Source organism: Micropterus dolomieu, linkage group LG19 (genome assembly GCF_021292245.1).
Source record: "Micropterus dolomieu isolate WLL.071019.BEF.003 ecotype Adirondacks linkage group LG19, ASM2129224v1, whole genome shotgun sequence".
Taxonomy (NCBI): Eukaryota; Metazoa; Chordata; class Actinopteri; order Centrarchiformes; family Centrarchidae; genus Micropterus; species Micropterus dolomieu.
In genome coordinates, this window is record NC_060168.1 from 27,903,132 (window position 1) to 27,920,729 (window position 17,598).

Sequence of the window (17,598 nt, forward strand, 5' to 3'; positions counted from 1 at the left end):
ACAGGTGCACTTATAAGAAGTTAATAAAGAAAATATTAAAAGTAAATGTGGTGGTGCACACTGACCTCTACTGTTAATGACATGTCATCACCCTATTCTGTAAAACATACCTCTGGGCTACAGTGTTGACTGATGTGGGAGCAGCAGGGTCACTTAGTGGCACGTGGAGACAGAAAGGTCACAGTGTTTGTCATTTGTTTAGGATCGGAGTGCTGTGTGCATATGCTGCCAACCAGAACCTGAGCTCTCAGGTGAAGAACATACGGAGATTGGTCAACAGTAACATGAGGGACCTGCACACCTTCGCTAATGACACGCCAATGGTGAGACAGAATTATTCTATAAAACGTGTAGCATTATCACTCTGCCTTGTGTCCTACAGCGCCAACACAATATTAAATACTAAATTATGAAAGCAGAAGCAGAGAAATGCAGAGTATGTGCTGTCAATACAAACATAATCATTATATTGTACAAATCCTACAAGTTCCATTCTATAACAAAACTGTCAATTGGACAGCAATTGTTTTGGTGATTAACAACCACTACTAGTTAAAAAGGGTTCCGTTATAGTTGAATGAAAAGCCAAACATTTCAAATTCACTCAAACAAGGAATATTATTGGTATCTGTGATAGGGTGTTAAGAGTAAAAGGCAAATGTATAAACCAGTGTGTGTGCTTCTTCTGTGTCCGTCTGCTACTGATTCTAGTCATGCCTCATTTTATCACTTTATGTGCATGTGACGGCTACATATTTGTATCATTCTTATTCCATGACATTTCAGAAGCCTAGGTTTTAAATCTCACTTTACTTGTGTGTTTTTAGAAGAAACATCCAACAAATGCTCAGTTTGTTTAACATAATGTGTTTATGAAGACCAGTTGTATTTTGTTTAAAGCTAAATATTTTTCTCCATTTCATTTTGACAAATAACATGAACTGAAATTGTGCTATTCTTCAGAGTGCTGTGATGAGACTAATGAACTAATTTTCAACTGCTTCTATTTGTAAGACACTGCTCTGTTGTGTTTCCTGTTTGCAGCAAATTGATTACCTAATATCCCAATATGCCACAGCAAAGAACAAAGTCATCTATGACCTAGATAGTAAGTAGACCTTCCTCTGTTCTTCTGATAGTGAATTAAGTGTACAGAAACGATTACAGAGTTCTTGCTCTTGGTTGTATATCAACTTTCTTTGACTTGTTTTCACAACAGATTTGTGACATAACTAGGTCTAGATAGCTACAACAGTGACTGGTATAGAGGATCCCTTAAGTATTTATGCTATTTTCCTGCAAAATTACTGAATGCAGTTCTTTCCTGAAAGTTAAGACCTGCAAAAGCAGTATTAAGTAGCAAACATAATAAAGAAAAGGACTGACAATTTTATTGTTCTCTTCTGTTAATCTGACGATGCATTCTCTACAGATATAGGTCCATTATTGGGAGGAAGGATACATGATCAGTTGGATAAGGAGGTCCATCCTGCCTTGGACAGAGTTCTCAATATGGCTGCAGGTATATCCACCTAATTTTCATTTTTTTCATCCTACTTTGTTATAATATGATCATGTTTTTGTAAGCTGCAAGCTACTGAATACAGGCAACAGCTGCACTAAAAAATATTATGAGTCAGTAAGTGACATATAATATCCTGCCGTATTTGCAAATGTTGTCAATTATTTAGGATAATCGCAAGTCAGATTATAACCTTGATTATCAGATTCCCCCCGACTAAATGTATGCTGTAATACGATTTTAAAACTCTACTGAAGATTGTTAAGACATATTCTGCATTGTGAATGTAATATTTCAGTATTTTTTTTTCTCAAAGGTCAGTGAGTTAATAAAGCTGTCACTTTTAATAATCATTCAGAATTTAATCTTTATATTTTATGCTTTTTTATAAAGTGAAAATCGAGAGAGCCATCAAAGGTAATAACTCAGTAAATGGACAATGACCCACAATCCTTTTACCCCTGACCTTGTGAACCTTTGCACTGGTGTTGCTCCTGTGATATGTTCCCTTGTGATCTTCCTTGAGCACACGGACCTATCTGAACCCTGAGTTACATTTCAGGTTACGACGATCAATTAATATATTAAAACTGCACTACGCAATGTGTGACTGGTGACCACAAATGGCTGATAATGTTGTTGGATATTATGTTGCATGATATCTGCCATGTCTTGGATTTAAAGAAGTCATAGAGACTTGTAGGGAAGGAAAACAGGCCGTTGTCCTTAAAGAGTCTGGATTCATCTCCAGCATACGCAAATGATTTTCTGCTAGTGCTTTCACCAGATAAATACTGTAGTTTTTATGTGCAAACAGAATGAATCTGAGAGTTTTTTTTTCCATTTATGCATATTAACAGATATGATAAAATCTTGCCTAGTGCAGTTTTAAGTTAATGGCAACATAACCTGCACCTGGACATCTCCCTTTTTACTCCAATTGTGTTAACCCACTGTGAAGTGTGACCTGTCCTGTTACTTTATTATAACTCTTTTACCAGAAATTAGTTCCTCTATGTATCACAACAAACAGCTGTATATGGATGTTTCGAATACATAGAATATACAGGCTTATAGCACAACAAAAACAAATAGCGGTCAGCAAATATGCTGATAGTTCCTGTGGTAAAATGCCTGACCACAGATGACTGTGAACACAGTTTGTGTCCTTAATGTTTGTGTATTTTGTGTTTGTGTAATTGTGTTCCTACTGGGGCTGAGCTGAGCAGTCAGAGGACGTCAGTATAGTATAGATCGTAGTGTGTTTTATTAGATATTAGAACTGTTTGAATGCTAAAGACCAAAATAATTGGAATTAAATACTGCATTTTTCACTGAGGCATAAATAGAAGTGAACATGGTAACTATTTATGCATTTAGCACATAGCATCCATCTGTGTTTTCTCTCCCTCCAGTGCTGCTAGGCATTTATGTAATAGTAAATTCACCATTTCCTCTCCTGCATCTTTTATACGAGTGTTCAAGGATGCCAGTGTTTTTTTTGCATTCTTTATCCTGTTAAATTTTGAATGTCTGCTGCGGTTGTCTTGTGATGCATTCAATTGCTGGGGAAAGAGTTAGTTACTAACACCAACTATTTTTATTAAAAGCAAACAAATTCATTAATTCATAGCATTACTGTTTGGTTATTGTTTGCAGAAAGCAATACTGTTTGGCAGTCAAAGATTGTAGAAAATTTTAGAAGCTGGAGATTCACACAAGCATATGAACACGGCAAAGACACACTCCTTGCCAAACTCAATAACAAGCGCCAATGCTTGGATCTGAAACTCTATTTGATAAACTCGGCTCAGGCCTAGTCTTTACAAGGAATGAATACTTTGTGTCCTGCATAAGTCTGTGCTTTTCTGTAACATGAGCAAATATTATACAAACTGTCTTTTTGCTGTGTAGCTTCATATTAAAAGGCTAATTTGTCATCCTTGATGCCACTTTCATAGGTAACTTATCAATAGATGATTGTACTACTATACTAGCTACTAAATCTGTTTGGCTGGTTAAACATAAAGTTATTTGACATTTTTATATGCCCCAGAAACACTAGTTTCATAAAATGATTTTACTACTCTGACTATAAGTTTGCATTTATACGCTTGCTGTTATAACAATTCCCAAAACTTTCCCATGACAGAACTAAAAGATTTCAATAAAATATTCACAATTCCTTGTGTCATTTTGTAGCCGAGCTACACAGTCTAAAGCTCATGAGAAAAAAGCCTCACAAATCATTTAATTTGACCTCAAAATATAAGTTAGCTAATGAGAAAAGTATACTTGTTTTCAATATAGCTGAGTAGGTAAGACTATCTAAGTTTGCAATGGAAAGAATTGTCTCACTTCAACTTTCCACTTTTGTGGTAGGAAATTTATGCTATCAGTCCTTTCTGTTGATGAGCATTTGTCCTTCACATCCTGGTTTTCCCCTCATAACAGCAACCCAATCCACTTTCAATCTCATCTGTGGTCTCTTTAAATCCAGCCATGCGAGAAACCAAGGAAGCCCTGGAGAACGTCAATGTGGGTCTGGAGGTCCTCCAGGAAGGAACAGGGAAACTCAACTTCAACCTGAGTCTGGTCCGGAGCAACATCAACCGCACCCTCAACGACCCAGGTTGTCATGACGAGGAGTCAGACGCCACCTCTGCCCAGCTGTGCCGCAACATCCGACAGTCACTGTCCCAGCTGCAGATCAGTGCCAACTTCACACGGGTACATGACTGAATGCAACACTCTAATATGCAGATTATACAGTAAGCTATGAACACAAATGTAATTATTCTTCCTAAACAACCATGGGTGTTTCCAGACCATGAACTGTGATGGCTGAAGAAACTGCAACGTTTTTTCTTATTCAAGTTCTGTTAAATATGTCCTACTGTTTTACTATGCTCCTTTCCAAATCGGATGTTTTCAGCCATTTATGTGATAACTTCTATCAACTACATTAAAATGTGAATATGTGTTGAATCTTGGAAGTCTTAATACACTGATTTGGCTTTTACCGACTGCATGATGTTCTCTAGCATTACTACATGTTAGAAAAGGGACAGAGATCACTGAATATTGTTATGAGATTGTTGAATGTTGATAATTTCTCACTGTGTATGTTAATCAGTGTTTGATTGTATGTTTATATTTAGCTATCCAACGTGAACGCTCAGCTGGAAAAGGTGAACAACGTCTTGAGAACAGACCTCAGTGCTATCGTCCAGAGGGTGAGTCCGGACCATAAATCTATAGATATTCTTACACTGTGAATTGTGTTATGTCAGCGCATCTCTGGGAGCAATTTAAAAGTTGTTTTTCATTAGGTGCCTTGTCTACTTGTGCTTCCGTTAGTGATTTCCAGTATTTTTCAGAATGCCTTTCATTTGCCATTTATTAAACTAAATAATGACCCTAAAACAACATAATGGACCATCTAACCCCATGTTCCAAAACATTTCCTCTCACAGGGTTTTTCCTCTTTGAATGACACACCACATATGGTGATTGAACAGACCAGAAGTGTTGTGGACAGTAAGTGACATTTTACACTTATAAAACCTTTTGAGCAAAATTAGGTGGATTTGAAGTTTGAATCTGATGTTGAATCTAACTTAAAATGTATAACGTTTGTAATCTTTCATATATGTAATGTGTTAATATCTTAATAACTTAACTTAATATCAACCTATCAGAAACCAGACAAACCATTAACAATTGAGCATATTTCTGAGTACTGAATTACAAATTTTACAGCTGACAGTTTCCTTTATTTTTCCTGTATCTTTAAGTATCCATTAACTGATGGATTAATGGATTGATCTGTCTCTCAGGTGTACAGAGTTTAGTGGACGGCATTGGCAATAACATCAGCAGCTTTTCCAAAGTATTCCCTGTTCAGAGTTGCCTGTCCAACTTCACCATCTTCATTAGCCATGCCCATGCCAAGATTGAGGACTACTACCCTGAGATTGACAAAATGGACTTCTACAGGTAAACTGACAAAAACAGAAAAAAAACCCCTATAAGCTGTAAAAAAGTACTGTGGGCATTGTCTTGATGCTTGACATTTAGTTTCATGCTGTCTGGCTCGACCATACTCTTTTCACAAGCTACTGTAAAAAAAGAATGTATGCTGTATAAGCTTGCACTGATATTTAGCCTTAATGAAATATGCATATCATGTCTGCATTAACTGAGTTGAAAATAGTGAAGCAAAGAAGGAGGTAGGGCTTCATTTTCTTGCTCAAGACCTTTTAGCAGGACACACATATGCTGATCACTTACTTACGTTATTTTAAGGCCACAGTGGAAGTTCAAACTGTTTAGCTTTTCCTCCTGCTTACAGGTGGATTGGCTGTATTGCTCTTTGCTGCATGGTGGTCCTGGTCCTGGCCTTTAACTACCTGGGCCTGCTGTGCGGCACCCTGGGATACGACAAGCATGCCTCACCTACGACACGAGGCTGCATCTCGAATACAGGCGGAACAATGCTCATGGCGTGAGTCTACCACATTTAAGATTTCAAACTGAAGATGGTGTTGCCAAAAAAAAACATTTTCAAGTCAATTTGATGATGGTACATCTTACAACTAATATTTTTAGTACTACTTCCTCTTATAATAGGAGGACTACTAGCACTTGAATAACTGCTATTACTTCTACACTACTACAACTGCCACTACTACTACTACTTCACTAGACTATTTACTGTACATGCTACAGTACTTCTAAAAGGTAAAGAATATAAGAGAATATAAACAAAATCGTGTAAAACCATGAACATCTGAAGAGCAATAAACAGCTAAGTTGTCCTGGAGGTAGTAGCTAATGCAAACAAAGCAAAATACAAAAATGTAATATATCTAAACAAACTGATACATTGCACCTGTTCCCATAAGAATAACTTGCATGTAAAATATAACATTGTGTTTGCACAAGAAAGTTATTTATTTATATACTATAAATGTTTCCCACAAGATGAAAATGTACCATATTTGGAATTTTAGGGGCTTATAAGGCAACAACTTTTTTTATGTTTAAATTATTTTAAAATTAATACATTTTTGTAACTTCCCCCAATGTATTTGAAATGTCCTGTTTTTTGTGCTATAAATTTGAGATACTGATACAGATCCAAGGTAAACTGATATTATAACTACTAATGCATCTTTTAATTCCCCTCTTCCTCTTGCACAATGTTTACATTACATTTTACATTAGGCTGACACTGCTTACAGTCACCGAACTCCAATCTACCCACTTACACTACTGCTACACCTTTACCTCTTATTGTTCCATACTTCGATATATCTGAGGGCCTGTCTGTCCTTCTCCACAGCGGCGTTGGATTTAGCTTCATCTTCTCCTGGGTGTTGATGGGAGTGGTGACCGTTATCTTTCTGGCTGGAGGAAACATGGAGAAACTTGTTTGTGAACCCTTCCACACCAAAGAAGTCTTCAAGGCAAGTCATTAGTCCAGACACGAGACAGCGGTTAATCCCCCTAAAAATAATAAGTACAAACAGGCACCTTCACTGCAGGACATGTACAGGAGTAATTTAACTGAATTTTCATACACAACATGTAATTTTATGTTTGATACATACAAAGTGCCCTGGACTCTATGGACTTAAATCTGTAGTGTTCATATACAGTACCCAAACCTCTAAATGAGCAGACAGTTAAAATTAAGACACCTCCTCTGTACTATTTACTGCATACAAGTCAGTGACCTTCGGGTGGTATTGTGAGAATAGCAGTTGCGCCCAGTTGTGGATGACATGATGTTGTTTGCATGAATCCTGCTGCAGTTGAGCCAACTATGGTATAGAACAGGGGTTTGTGTGAGGCGGGCCTCCCTAGGGGGGCTCCAAACAGTTTCAGGGGAGGCTCAGTGAATGGAAATGAAACAATAGCACATTACTTATTGCATTAGTTATCAAAAGGTGATGACATAGAATAGCCTATATGTGTGAGAGTTCAGAGATACAGTAGTTTAGGGGAAAAGTCCCCCCCCCCCCCATCAGAGTCAGAAACTAATAAATGGCTTAGGACAGACCTTTTTCAAAACTATTTGGTGTAGTCAGACGTTATGTCAAACAGCAATATTCGGCTATTTTGGCTCAAATGTTGAGTGTCTATGGGATAAGATATTATAATCATGATCTCATAGACATCCAGGAATTGAGTGAAATTTACCAAGTAAATTAAAGATGGGGGCGGGGGGCATTTCCCAAGCTTTGTATGAGGAGACACCCGCAGTCTCAGACTTTGAAAACCCCTAGTATAGAACATCTAAATTTGGCTCCTTTGAAAAAGGTTATAAAGCAAATTTGTCTTTTGAAATATATTTTCTGCCTCTCAATTTATCGGGTCTCAGTTCCTTATGTGTCCCTCTCAGCTTTCTTGCTCTCTAAGTTCAGGAAAATTGAGTGGAAGATTTATACAATATTAGTCAGGATTAGTTCCACAACCAATTATTACAGTACAACATGGAAAAATTTACCAAGCAAGAACACTGCTTTGTTTGGGTCTGAGAGTTGGTCTTGAATAACCCTGGTCTTAAATTGAGTCAAGTGTATTTCATTTACTGATAGATCCTATTTGCTTCCCATTACAATTACTGATCACACATCCTCTTTGCTGGATCTCTTAATTCGCCAGGTCGTGGACAACCCATATCTGGTCAACCCAGAGTGGAAGAACTTCATCCCTGGCTACATGTACAACGATTCCGACCTGGAGCTGACAGCAGAGAGCTTGTACAGGCAAAGCAAACTAATTTTTATGTATTTAGGTGACAGTGTTGTGTCTGCCACCTTTCAGAAACAATGCTTTGGTGATGATTATTCTCCTCACAGCCTACTGCACATCTGTCCTCTCTACATTTCAAGTTTACATTTGGTTGCAAAACTGAAAGGATTTTGCAGCAAGACAAGCCATTTATTCAATTATAGGCTGTAGAATTTCTCACATTTTGTTTAAATTGCTATTAACCTTGCGTTGCTCATTAGCATAATATTTCTAAACTATCCGTGCTGCTTTTCTTCAGCCTCTTTCTCAGTGATTACATCAGCTTTCGTCATCTCCCTGCAGTGAGAAGCTGCATATTCTCAGTATTGGGATGGAAGACCCACAGTCATTATATTTCCAAATAGAGCAGTGTTGCTTCAACAAGTCTTCACCCATCAAAAAGCAAGCACTTCTAATACTGTGTTCATTATGTGAGTCTATATAGTATGTGGCTGCCTGAATGTTATAAAGGAACTTTTATCTTTTACATATTAGCAAATAGTCCACGCTTTTGAGGAACATCACACTGTTTTCTATCAGGGAACATGTACTTCCAGTCAATTTCACTTGGTGGCAGCAAATATTTTCACTCTGAAGCTTTTGACATTTCCTCTCTCTCCCCCTCTCTTCCTTTTTCTCTGTTATACCTGTGTATATGTTTGTTGTATGTGTGCCTTTTTTAGTACTTGCAAAGAGAACAAAGGCATCTACTCAGCCATGCGTCTGGACAAGGTCTTCAACATCTCCTCTTTCCTGAACACTACAGTGGTCAGTAAATTCAAGACACACCATTATTCTGTCATTTGCTGTTGGGACTATTTGAGTGTCTTTGTATAGATTTTTTTGCCTTTACCCAATAGAGGAACTTAACTGGTGGAGACACGGCATTTAAAAATAACCAGAAGTTTTAGTACTTAAGACAAATTACAAATAATGAATATTAGGCTAGGAAGTGTTGCTATAATTTAGCCTAACTGATCAAACATATGTTAATTTCATAAGTTCTGATATCACTTATGTGTCAGAGCAGAAAATTTTGCTGACCTCACAATACAGTTATGTGATTAAAGTAAGCACACAGTAAGGGAGCCCTGTATGCTACTTTAGCTCTGTTTTCTAGGTATGTATGATAATTTCCTACTGTAAACTATACTAGTAATCGTCATAAATTACTATTATGGTCAGGTAAAATACAGTGAATCAATGCACTGTGCTACATGCTCAAACAAGGGTTAGAATTAATAAAATATGCCACTTCTATATGCTAACAGTGATGCTGTCCAGAAATGTCCATCCTTGGCTGCAGCATTTGATTAGCATTACCTAATGACGTCTTTGCTGCCAAACCAAAGTGTGTGTTGATGGCCAATAGCTGGTACATGATTCAGCCCTTACCTCAGTGTGTGCCTGAGACATTACATTAATGTAAGTTCCCAGTTCTTTTTGACCCTGAGCCAGCCACTTCTGCCTGCCTGAGACATTCAGTACTGTCCTGCCAGTTGGCAAGATTGTTTTGGCTCGTTTTAGCCAACAACAATAGTCCCATGCTGCATCTGTTTCTGCACACTGGTCATTTGATACTGTATGATTCTGTCTGTCTTGACCATAGACTGTATATAAGAAATCTGAAATCAGTACATTGTAATTATTCGAAGCAGTACTGCTAATGGCTTGGTAATTGTAACAATTGATTTTCTTTGTCTCTGTTGGCTTATTCCATTAGCACACTGTCTCGTTGCTTACTGTAAATTAAGCCAATATTCACTTTTTTTGCCCAGTAAATAAGTTTCACTAATTGGATTGTATTTACACAAAATCAGCTTAAATTTCTAAATTAAAATGCTTTTCGCATTTTACTTTGATATAAAATCATAATTTCAGAAATGATGGGTATTGTTACCAATGAAGCATTCTGAAAAACAAATTGAAGATTTTTATATTCAGTAGAATAACTTAGTAGGGTGGACATTTTTTAGTCCTGCCCATCCACATACAGTGTCAGTACCATGTTATCTTAGGAACAAACAACTTTACTGCCAACATTTTTTGTTATATTTGCTTTATAGTGCCACAAAATAGCATATGTTCTTGTTTTTAGTGGTGAAATTGCACATTACTTTTCAAAACATCCCATTTAAAAAACATGTTGCCCAACTTATGTCTTTCTATGATTATGGCTTTCAGAACAGATGAACAAATAAAACATTATAAACAATATTACAAAGCTCTTTATAGTTATTGACACATAAACTTGTGGTCTTAGACATTTTGCTTCTACACGTCTGCCTGGTAAGAATAGTTTGTTCTCTCTTAGTTTAATACCTAAGAATACTATTGAAATGGGATATGTGTCTTCCATCAAAACAAAATTTTCAATATCTTTGGTCTCCAAAGTTCCAACATTGTTTTTTTTTCTTTTATTATGTTAAAGATGTTTATGTATACGTAAGGTAATTGATACCTGAGGTGATTAATATCCATGTTTTTTTAGAAATCTTGGCAAGTGATGTAACTGTTTAACCATCAAGCTCCAAAATAACCACTCTACCAAATGTTTTGATGTTAGGTCAAGAATATAAGACAATCAACACACTTCATTACACACAACTCAACATAAGGCATTTAGCAACAATAGAATAAGCTTTAATATTTAAACAATAAAGCTTTTTTGTGTGTACAGTTTACTAAGGATGTGGTGAGTCAGCTGGACAGTGTCAAGATCGACCTGAGGGGAATAATCCTGTTAGAGGCAGAGGGCAAGCAGAACCTCCTGGATTTCTCTGAAGCCGGGCTGTCAGAAATCAACTATGCAGACTACCTGGAAGAGGTGACACACGTATACTCACACAAACACAACACAATAAACACAAACAGATGCACATATCTGACACATCTGGATGAGCGGACCCATAAGTACCCTTAAAGGGACACCCCCAAATTCAGAAACTGAAGGAATGAGCTGAAAACACATAAAATACAAGGGCAGACAAACATGCACACAGTAAATAAATATGAACCAACTGAAAGTTAGGAAATAAATGTCAAATTAATCCTTTTTTTTTTTTACTGTGAATTGAACCAGTTAGTTTGCAATATGTGGCTATATGACATCAAGAGTTGGCTCTCTATGAATACCAGTTTATTTGTGAAAGATCAGTGTAAATATTGGCAATAGATTGTTCTATACATATACTAATATTATTGTATTACACTTGTACTATAATGGTATGTTACCAGAAATAGCTTTGTTCCTAAGGCTTGGTTAAACAGCCTCCTCCCTAACTATCGGTTAACATACAGCAGGCAGTCATGCTTTACCTAATATGAACTTCGACATGACACAGTACACCGGGTCCTGTTAAGGACCACTGAAGCTCGTTTATCCGAAAGGATTCCTGCCAAGGCAAGGAGTGTGTAGGAACAAGCCGAGACTTGGCATTCACTGTCTTCTCCAACACTACCTGTCAGGTTCACTTAGATTTACTTCCTGAAAGCAAAAGGACTCTGTTCAAGTGTACCATCTGTCCTGAAACACAACTCACACACTCTCCAAAGTCAGGATGTGAGAATTTATATCCAAAAAATGTGGGAAGCTCTCCATGTTGCATTTTTTGTACTTATTACGGAATATAATTTACTCATGTCTCAGATTACAAAATGTTAGAGCCATTCAGGTAAAACATACTGTAAGTCACCATCAAAAAGCACTCATACAATTATACAGGTTTCCAACCACTTAATTTACTTATACCAATTAAGATCTACAGCTAATAAGACTGATTTGATCTTGGCCATCAATTAAGTGAGTTATATCTGGCAGCTTTGCAGAAAGGTGAGAAAGGGGATACATTTCACATTAACACAGCAGTCAATTTGTGAAGTACAAAAGTAGCCAATTACTTAATGTATAACAATATTTTAAATAAAATTATTTTTTCACAAGAATATTTGTTTATTTAGTCTGACCCCGTTGAGATGTAGTGAGAGCAAAAACAGTGATCGCGTGCGGGAGCCAGACATACCTAAGCACATTGAGCTTGTGAGGGTCCAGCTGGTCCTTTGAGGTTTTCGTGACCTCTAAGCCCTCTCAGTGAGGCAACAATCCCAGGAAACTCTAAAAGAAAAGAAATGCAATTGCAAATGAGATATAATAAATATTCAGTTAGACCAGTACTTCCACCTAGTTTAGTTCTTCATTTGCGTATCATTATAAACACTGTAATTCTATTCTTATAGCAAATATATATATCTGACAGCTTTGCAGAAAGGTGAAAGAGGGGATATTTCATTTTTATTTAGATAATACATTTTTACTCCATTGAAATTATACACTTGAGTGTTACCTCCTTCAGAAAATACTGGAGGAACATGCATTGTTTTGTCGACCTGTTTTTAATCAGCTCAGTCTTATTCATGTCAAGCTTCTTTATTCACTTTAACTTAATGGTTGTTCCAAGGAGCAGTGGGATTTTATCTGCTAACAAAAGCAACACAATGACAAAAAATAAAAGAAACACCTTTCTAATTTTGTAGCTAATAATGGACATCCCAAGTGAAAAAGAAATATACTTAAGTAGCACTTTTTTTGGATGCACTTATCATATTTTAATTGTACTATAGTAAGTGTATATTAAATGTGTTATTAAGTATGATAAGTGTCATTTTAGAAATACTTAAAGTCAAGTTTAAGATAACTGCAATATACTTTAATATACTTAGTTGTGTTAAAATTGAATTTAAGTACCTTTACTGTAATTTAAATATACTTTTTTAAATTGAACTTAAAATACCCTTTTGTGCTATACTTTTAAATGTGTTCCCTAAACATTTTTATTACCATTTCAGCATATTAGTAATTTATTACAAGTATACTCCAAGAGCCACTATAAATATCTTGGGAAGCTGCTTTATGAAACCATTCAGTATGAGAATAATGCATTAAAAATATCTTGCAAAATGCCCTTTTAGCATGATAAAAATCAGTCAAAAAAATTAATTTTACAACACACACACATATAGACAACTAAAAAACTTTAATTTTGTGTACATTAAAAGGTACAGCAGCATGTATCACATCTTGCCCAAAATACCTTCAAATAAAAATAAAATCAGTAAAATGATGACATACGATCAGTATTACTGAAAAGTACACTTTACACATCCCATCATTAATGTTACCCATGGGGTCCCTCATACGGCTCGGACACTGGGCCTGACTCAGATGACCTCATGGCAAGCCGTCCCACTCCTGACACCATATGCGGCCAAAGGCAAGAGCAGTCACCCTGCCCAGATTTGAACACAGGTCGACAGGTTACCAAACAAGCAACTTTGACAGCAACGCCAAAGAGCCAGGCTTGTTGGTATGGCAGTCCAAGCGCTTATTCAACTGTAGTGAAGGTACTCCGTCACAAGCATACAGTACAAATGGTGGAACCAAGCTGAAACAGAAAAATGTCACAATCCTTATCCTTGGAGTGGAAGGTACTGACTTTGAGTAGGACTCGTTGCATTTTCTGCGACTGCAGACACTATGGGATTTGGAAACTGCTTTATCACACAGCATCTGTGGAAGGGAAAAGGAAATATTTTGTCTAAATCAAAGCAATATTACCTCTAATTAATTAACAACCACGGTCAGATTTTTTATTTTGTTTAAAGTTGCTGAAACACATTATGACATCATGTCTAGCTGTTCTGATAATGTTGTTTAGGTTCAGGTGAAATGGTTTTCCACAAGGGACCCCTCCCAGTTAATGCTCAGTTCTTCCATTACAACATGATCAAAAACATTACATAAACACTACTGTACATTCAGCCAAGGAGCTGTATATCATAAAATGTTATTAAACAGGTACAACAAATAACACAAACATACAGACTTGCTTAAAAACTGTTCTGTCTACATGTCATTTCACATTAACACAGCAGTCAATTTATGAAGTACAAAATTAGCCAATTACTTAATGTATAACAATATTTTAAATAAAATTATTTTTTCACAAGAATATTTGTTTATTTAGTCTGACCCCGTTGAGATGTAGTGAGAGCAAAAACAGTGATCGCGTGCGGGAGCCAGACATAACTAAGCACATTGAGCTTGTGAGGGTCCAGCTGGTCCTTTGAGGTTTTCGTGACCTCTAAGCCCTCTCAGTGAGGCAACAATCCCAGGAAACTCTAAAAGAAAAGAAATGCAGTTGCAAATGAGATATAATAAATATTCAGTTAGACCAGTACTTCCACCTAGTTTAGTTCTTCATTTGCGTATCATTATAAACACTGTAATTCTATTCTTATAGCAAATCTTTATTATTATTATTCTTTATTTAATTTTCTTGAGCTAAGGCAGGAAATTCCAAATCTGGGTTTAATATAAGTTGGTTAAAGTTGGCAAAGGGTAGGTTCAACTTTTAAAAGTTGAATACAGGATCTATGACCATACAAATGTACATAAAGTTGAGCAATATTTTACATAACATCACATGCTATTATATTGTGTGGTCAGGCATTAGTACACAAAAACATTATTTCAAGAGTGTCTTAAAACAATTCTCACATATGCGTGTACACTTTAACATTACTGTTATATCTGAGTGCTGAGGGATTGGTCACTGTAATGATTACCCCCTCCATGGATGCAGTGAAGAGAAATCTCTAAAAAACAGTGTACCTTTAGAAGATATCCACTTTTGACTAGTCTAATGCAGATGCTTAGCTGATGATTCATAGTAGCTTCAGCTAAACTTTAGAATGAATTTATACAAAAATGACAACTGTGGTGATGTCTTTACAGACTACATGGGCAGGAATGATGATTACAGTGAGCAATAACTTCCTGTAAACATGGACATGTGAGTATTAAGGTAGACTATAAAAATGTGAACATTTAGCACACAGACAGCAACATATTAGTTGCATTTATTACTGTGATAAAGACCTCACTGGTCATTTCAACAGTGCAAAAGCAGAATTGAAGGCTCATACACACACATGCACAGGCTGCCTTGATAAAATCTCGTGCATCAAATTCCAGCAACAGGTTACTGAGAATGTATATTACAGAAATTTTAGTAAAATTAAAAAAATGCCTTACAGCAAAAAGCAATACATTACTGTAACATTAATTGCGTTTCTTTTGTAACACTATTTAAGGCAGACGCAAGTTGCTGTCTCGATTATGAAGCTATTAAAATGCTGATTAACGTTAGCTAACAAATATATTAATCCACGTGCTAGCATTAGCTAATGCACACCAGAGCTATCCACCAAGGAAAATATTTTTAAACCCAGACTGAGCTCAACTTTAGTTAACTTACACAACTGTGTTGTCTTGCTAACAATAATAAACTTGCCAAGAAAGACGATTCTGGCAGTCTCTGTGTCTGTCCTCTCCTGCTTGTACTTGCCAGTGACGCCTCTTTAGCTCTTTTCACATTTAACTTCTACAGGGAGCTGACCGGATATTCTTCTCTTCTGTGTTCTTTTCTTATTATGTCTGTGGTGTCCACCTTCGCAAAGCCTGAGTCGGTAAAGTAAAACAAAGGAAACCTGAGAAACAAAAATATTTCTGGCCAAAAATAGATTCCTTTTAAACGACTGCAAACACGTTAACCTTCGTGAAGCGGACTGTCACGCTGTGTGATTGGGTCGTCGATTTGAAAACCTTGATTCTGATTGGTCAAATTGAATGCACTGCTAGTGGGCTGGGCGGGAGGGACGACTTCGCCCCTGTGTACATGTGTTTACTGTTTACAAACAGAAACAAGTATATTTACATTATGATTTAAAGTATGCTTATTTCTATATGTTGTTGTTTGTTAAGTTAACAACATGTCCTGCTTCCTTTTGGGCCAGGTTACCCTTATGAAAGAGGTCTCTGATCTCAACTAGCTATTTACCTGATTAAAAAAAATTTAAAGAAAGAAAAGAAATGAAAAAATAATAATGTGCTTTTCAAAAATACATTTTAATGTAAAAAAAAAAGTTTTAAAGATAATACTTCTGGAAATCAGGCTGAAACATGTGGCAATTACATAAAATAATTACAATATTTTGCAGTAGCCTACACAATGAAGCGTATTTAGCAATATATTTTTAACCCACTAAAAGTGTAATTGTTTAACAATGTACTTCCACAAAGTACACCTAAATAGTATTTACTAAGAGTTAAATAAATATATTTTTAATAAATAGACTAAAATGTTGTGAAAAATATACTTTTATTTAAGCATATTTATTAAAAGATTAAGTATATATTTATTACCAATTTATTCAAAGTATACTTTTGAGAAGTATGTTAAAGCTCAGGATAATATATCTTTAATATACTTATAGTAAGCATGTTAGGATTATGAATGTACTATAAGCATACTATGTGAATTTCTAGTATATTTTCAGTGCCTTTAATAGCACTTCTATTTGACCTGGGCAGACACTTGTAATTTGAGTACTTTCTCTCCAACAACTCCGAGAAGAATGTTTACATGATTCTTTTCTTTTTATACACGCTTATCTTTAGGTCAACAAAGGAGTCACTGTGGTGGACCTGATCTCATTTGCCAGAGAACTGGAGGCACAGACAGACCTCATGGTAAGTGTACTGACTAAATCCTAACATAGTCTAGTAACTGGTTGCTAATACAGCGGATTAAGTTTAGACGTGTGCCCGTGCAGCGTCGTAAATATCATACGGGGACTTCGGTAATGTTACTATTAACTAGCAAGTTTATTTTCCTCCATATCTCATACAGTGGCATTATCTTTGCTTGTAATACATGTAACCAACACCATCGTGCCTTGCTCACCCCCAGGCTAGACACTATCACAGTCAAAAACTGTTTGCTTCCCAAATCAGCAACACCTGTGTCTGGGTTTCCTCTACGTAAATAACCCACACCTCCATGACTCGAGATCAGCTGAACTGCAAAGCACATACAGCCCCCTAGTGGCACAAGACAAGAATTACATAAAAGAATACAGAATGAAAATGGCTCATACACTCCAGCCCCTAATTGCGTCTGCCAGAGCAATTACACCAAATTCAAAAGAGCCATAAATACCAGAAATATGGCCCAAGGGAACCAATTACTCTTTAGCTTCATTAAGCAAGCATATTTTAGGTATTTTCAATGATGTTTGTCTTGGTCTTCAAACGAACCACACGTACCAGACCTCTTTTATCAGGGAAGGTTTCCAGGACTCTTCCTAGCATCCATGACCCACGTGGTGCTGTAGAGTCCGCCACCATGACCAGGTCTCCAGGAACAAAACTCCTC

The 17,598-nt window shown here is 36.5% G+C and overlaps 1 protein-coding gene and 1 long non-coding RNA gene across 2 annotated transcripts in view; one reads left to right on the forward strand and one right to left on the reverse strand.

The window, feature by feature from the left end:
• The first annotated feature begins 206 nt into the window (after positions 1 to 206).
• Positions 207 to 17,598, forward strand: part of prom1a (prominin 1a) — a 32,428-nt gene continuing 15,036 nt past the window's right edge. Inside the window, exons 1-13 of the mRNA XM_046031003.1 lie at positions 207 to 323; positions 1,045 to 1,108; positions 1,433 to 1,522; positions 4,023 to 4,252; positions 4,684 to 4,758; positions 4,999 to 5,062; positions 5,362 to 5,521; positions 5,877 to 6,029; positions 6,870 to 6,993; positions 8,195 to 8,298; positions 9,007 to 9,091; positions 11,004 to 11,150; positions 16,842 to 16,913. Of these exons, the coding sequence (XP_045886959.1) occupies positions 285 to 323; positions 1,045 to 1,108; positions 1,433 to 1,522; positions 4,023 to 4,252; positions 4,684 to 4,758; positions 4,999 to 5,062; positions 5,362 to 5,521; positions 5,877 to 6,029; positions 6,870 to 6,993; positions 8,195 to 8,298; positions 9,007 to 9,091; positions 11,004 to 11,150; positions 16,842 to 16,913 (1,407 nt within the window). The 5' untranslated portion in view covers positions 207 to 284. The remainder of the gene's footprint in view (positions 324 to 1,044; positions 1,109 to 1,432; positions 1,523 to 4,022; positions 4,253 to 4,683; positions 4,759 to 4,998; positions 5,063 to 5,361; positions 5,522 to 5,876; positions 6,030 to 6,869; positions 6,994 to 8,194; positions 8,299 to 9,006; positions 9,092 to 11,003; positions 11,151 to 16,841; positions 16,914 to 17,598) is intronic.
• Positions 13,393 to 15,618, reverse strand: LOC123957904. Its single transcript, XR_006821931.1, has 3 exons — positions 14,353 to 15,618; positions 13,502 to 13,889; positions 13,393 to 13,413 (listed from the first exon to the last, which is right to left on the reverse strand). It is a non-coding gene; the product is annotated as an uncharacterized LOC123957904 (long non-coding RNA).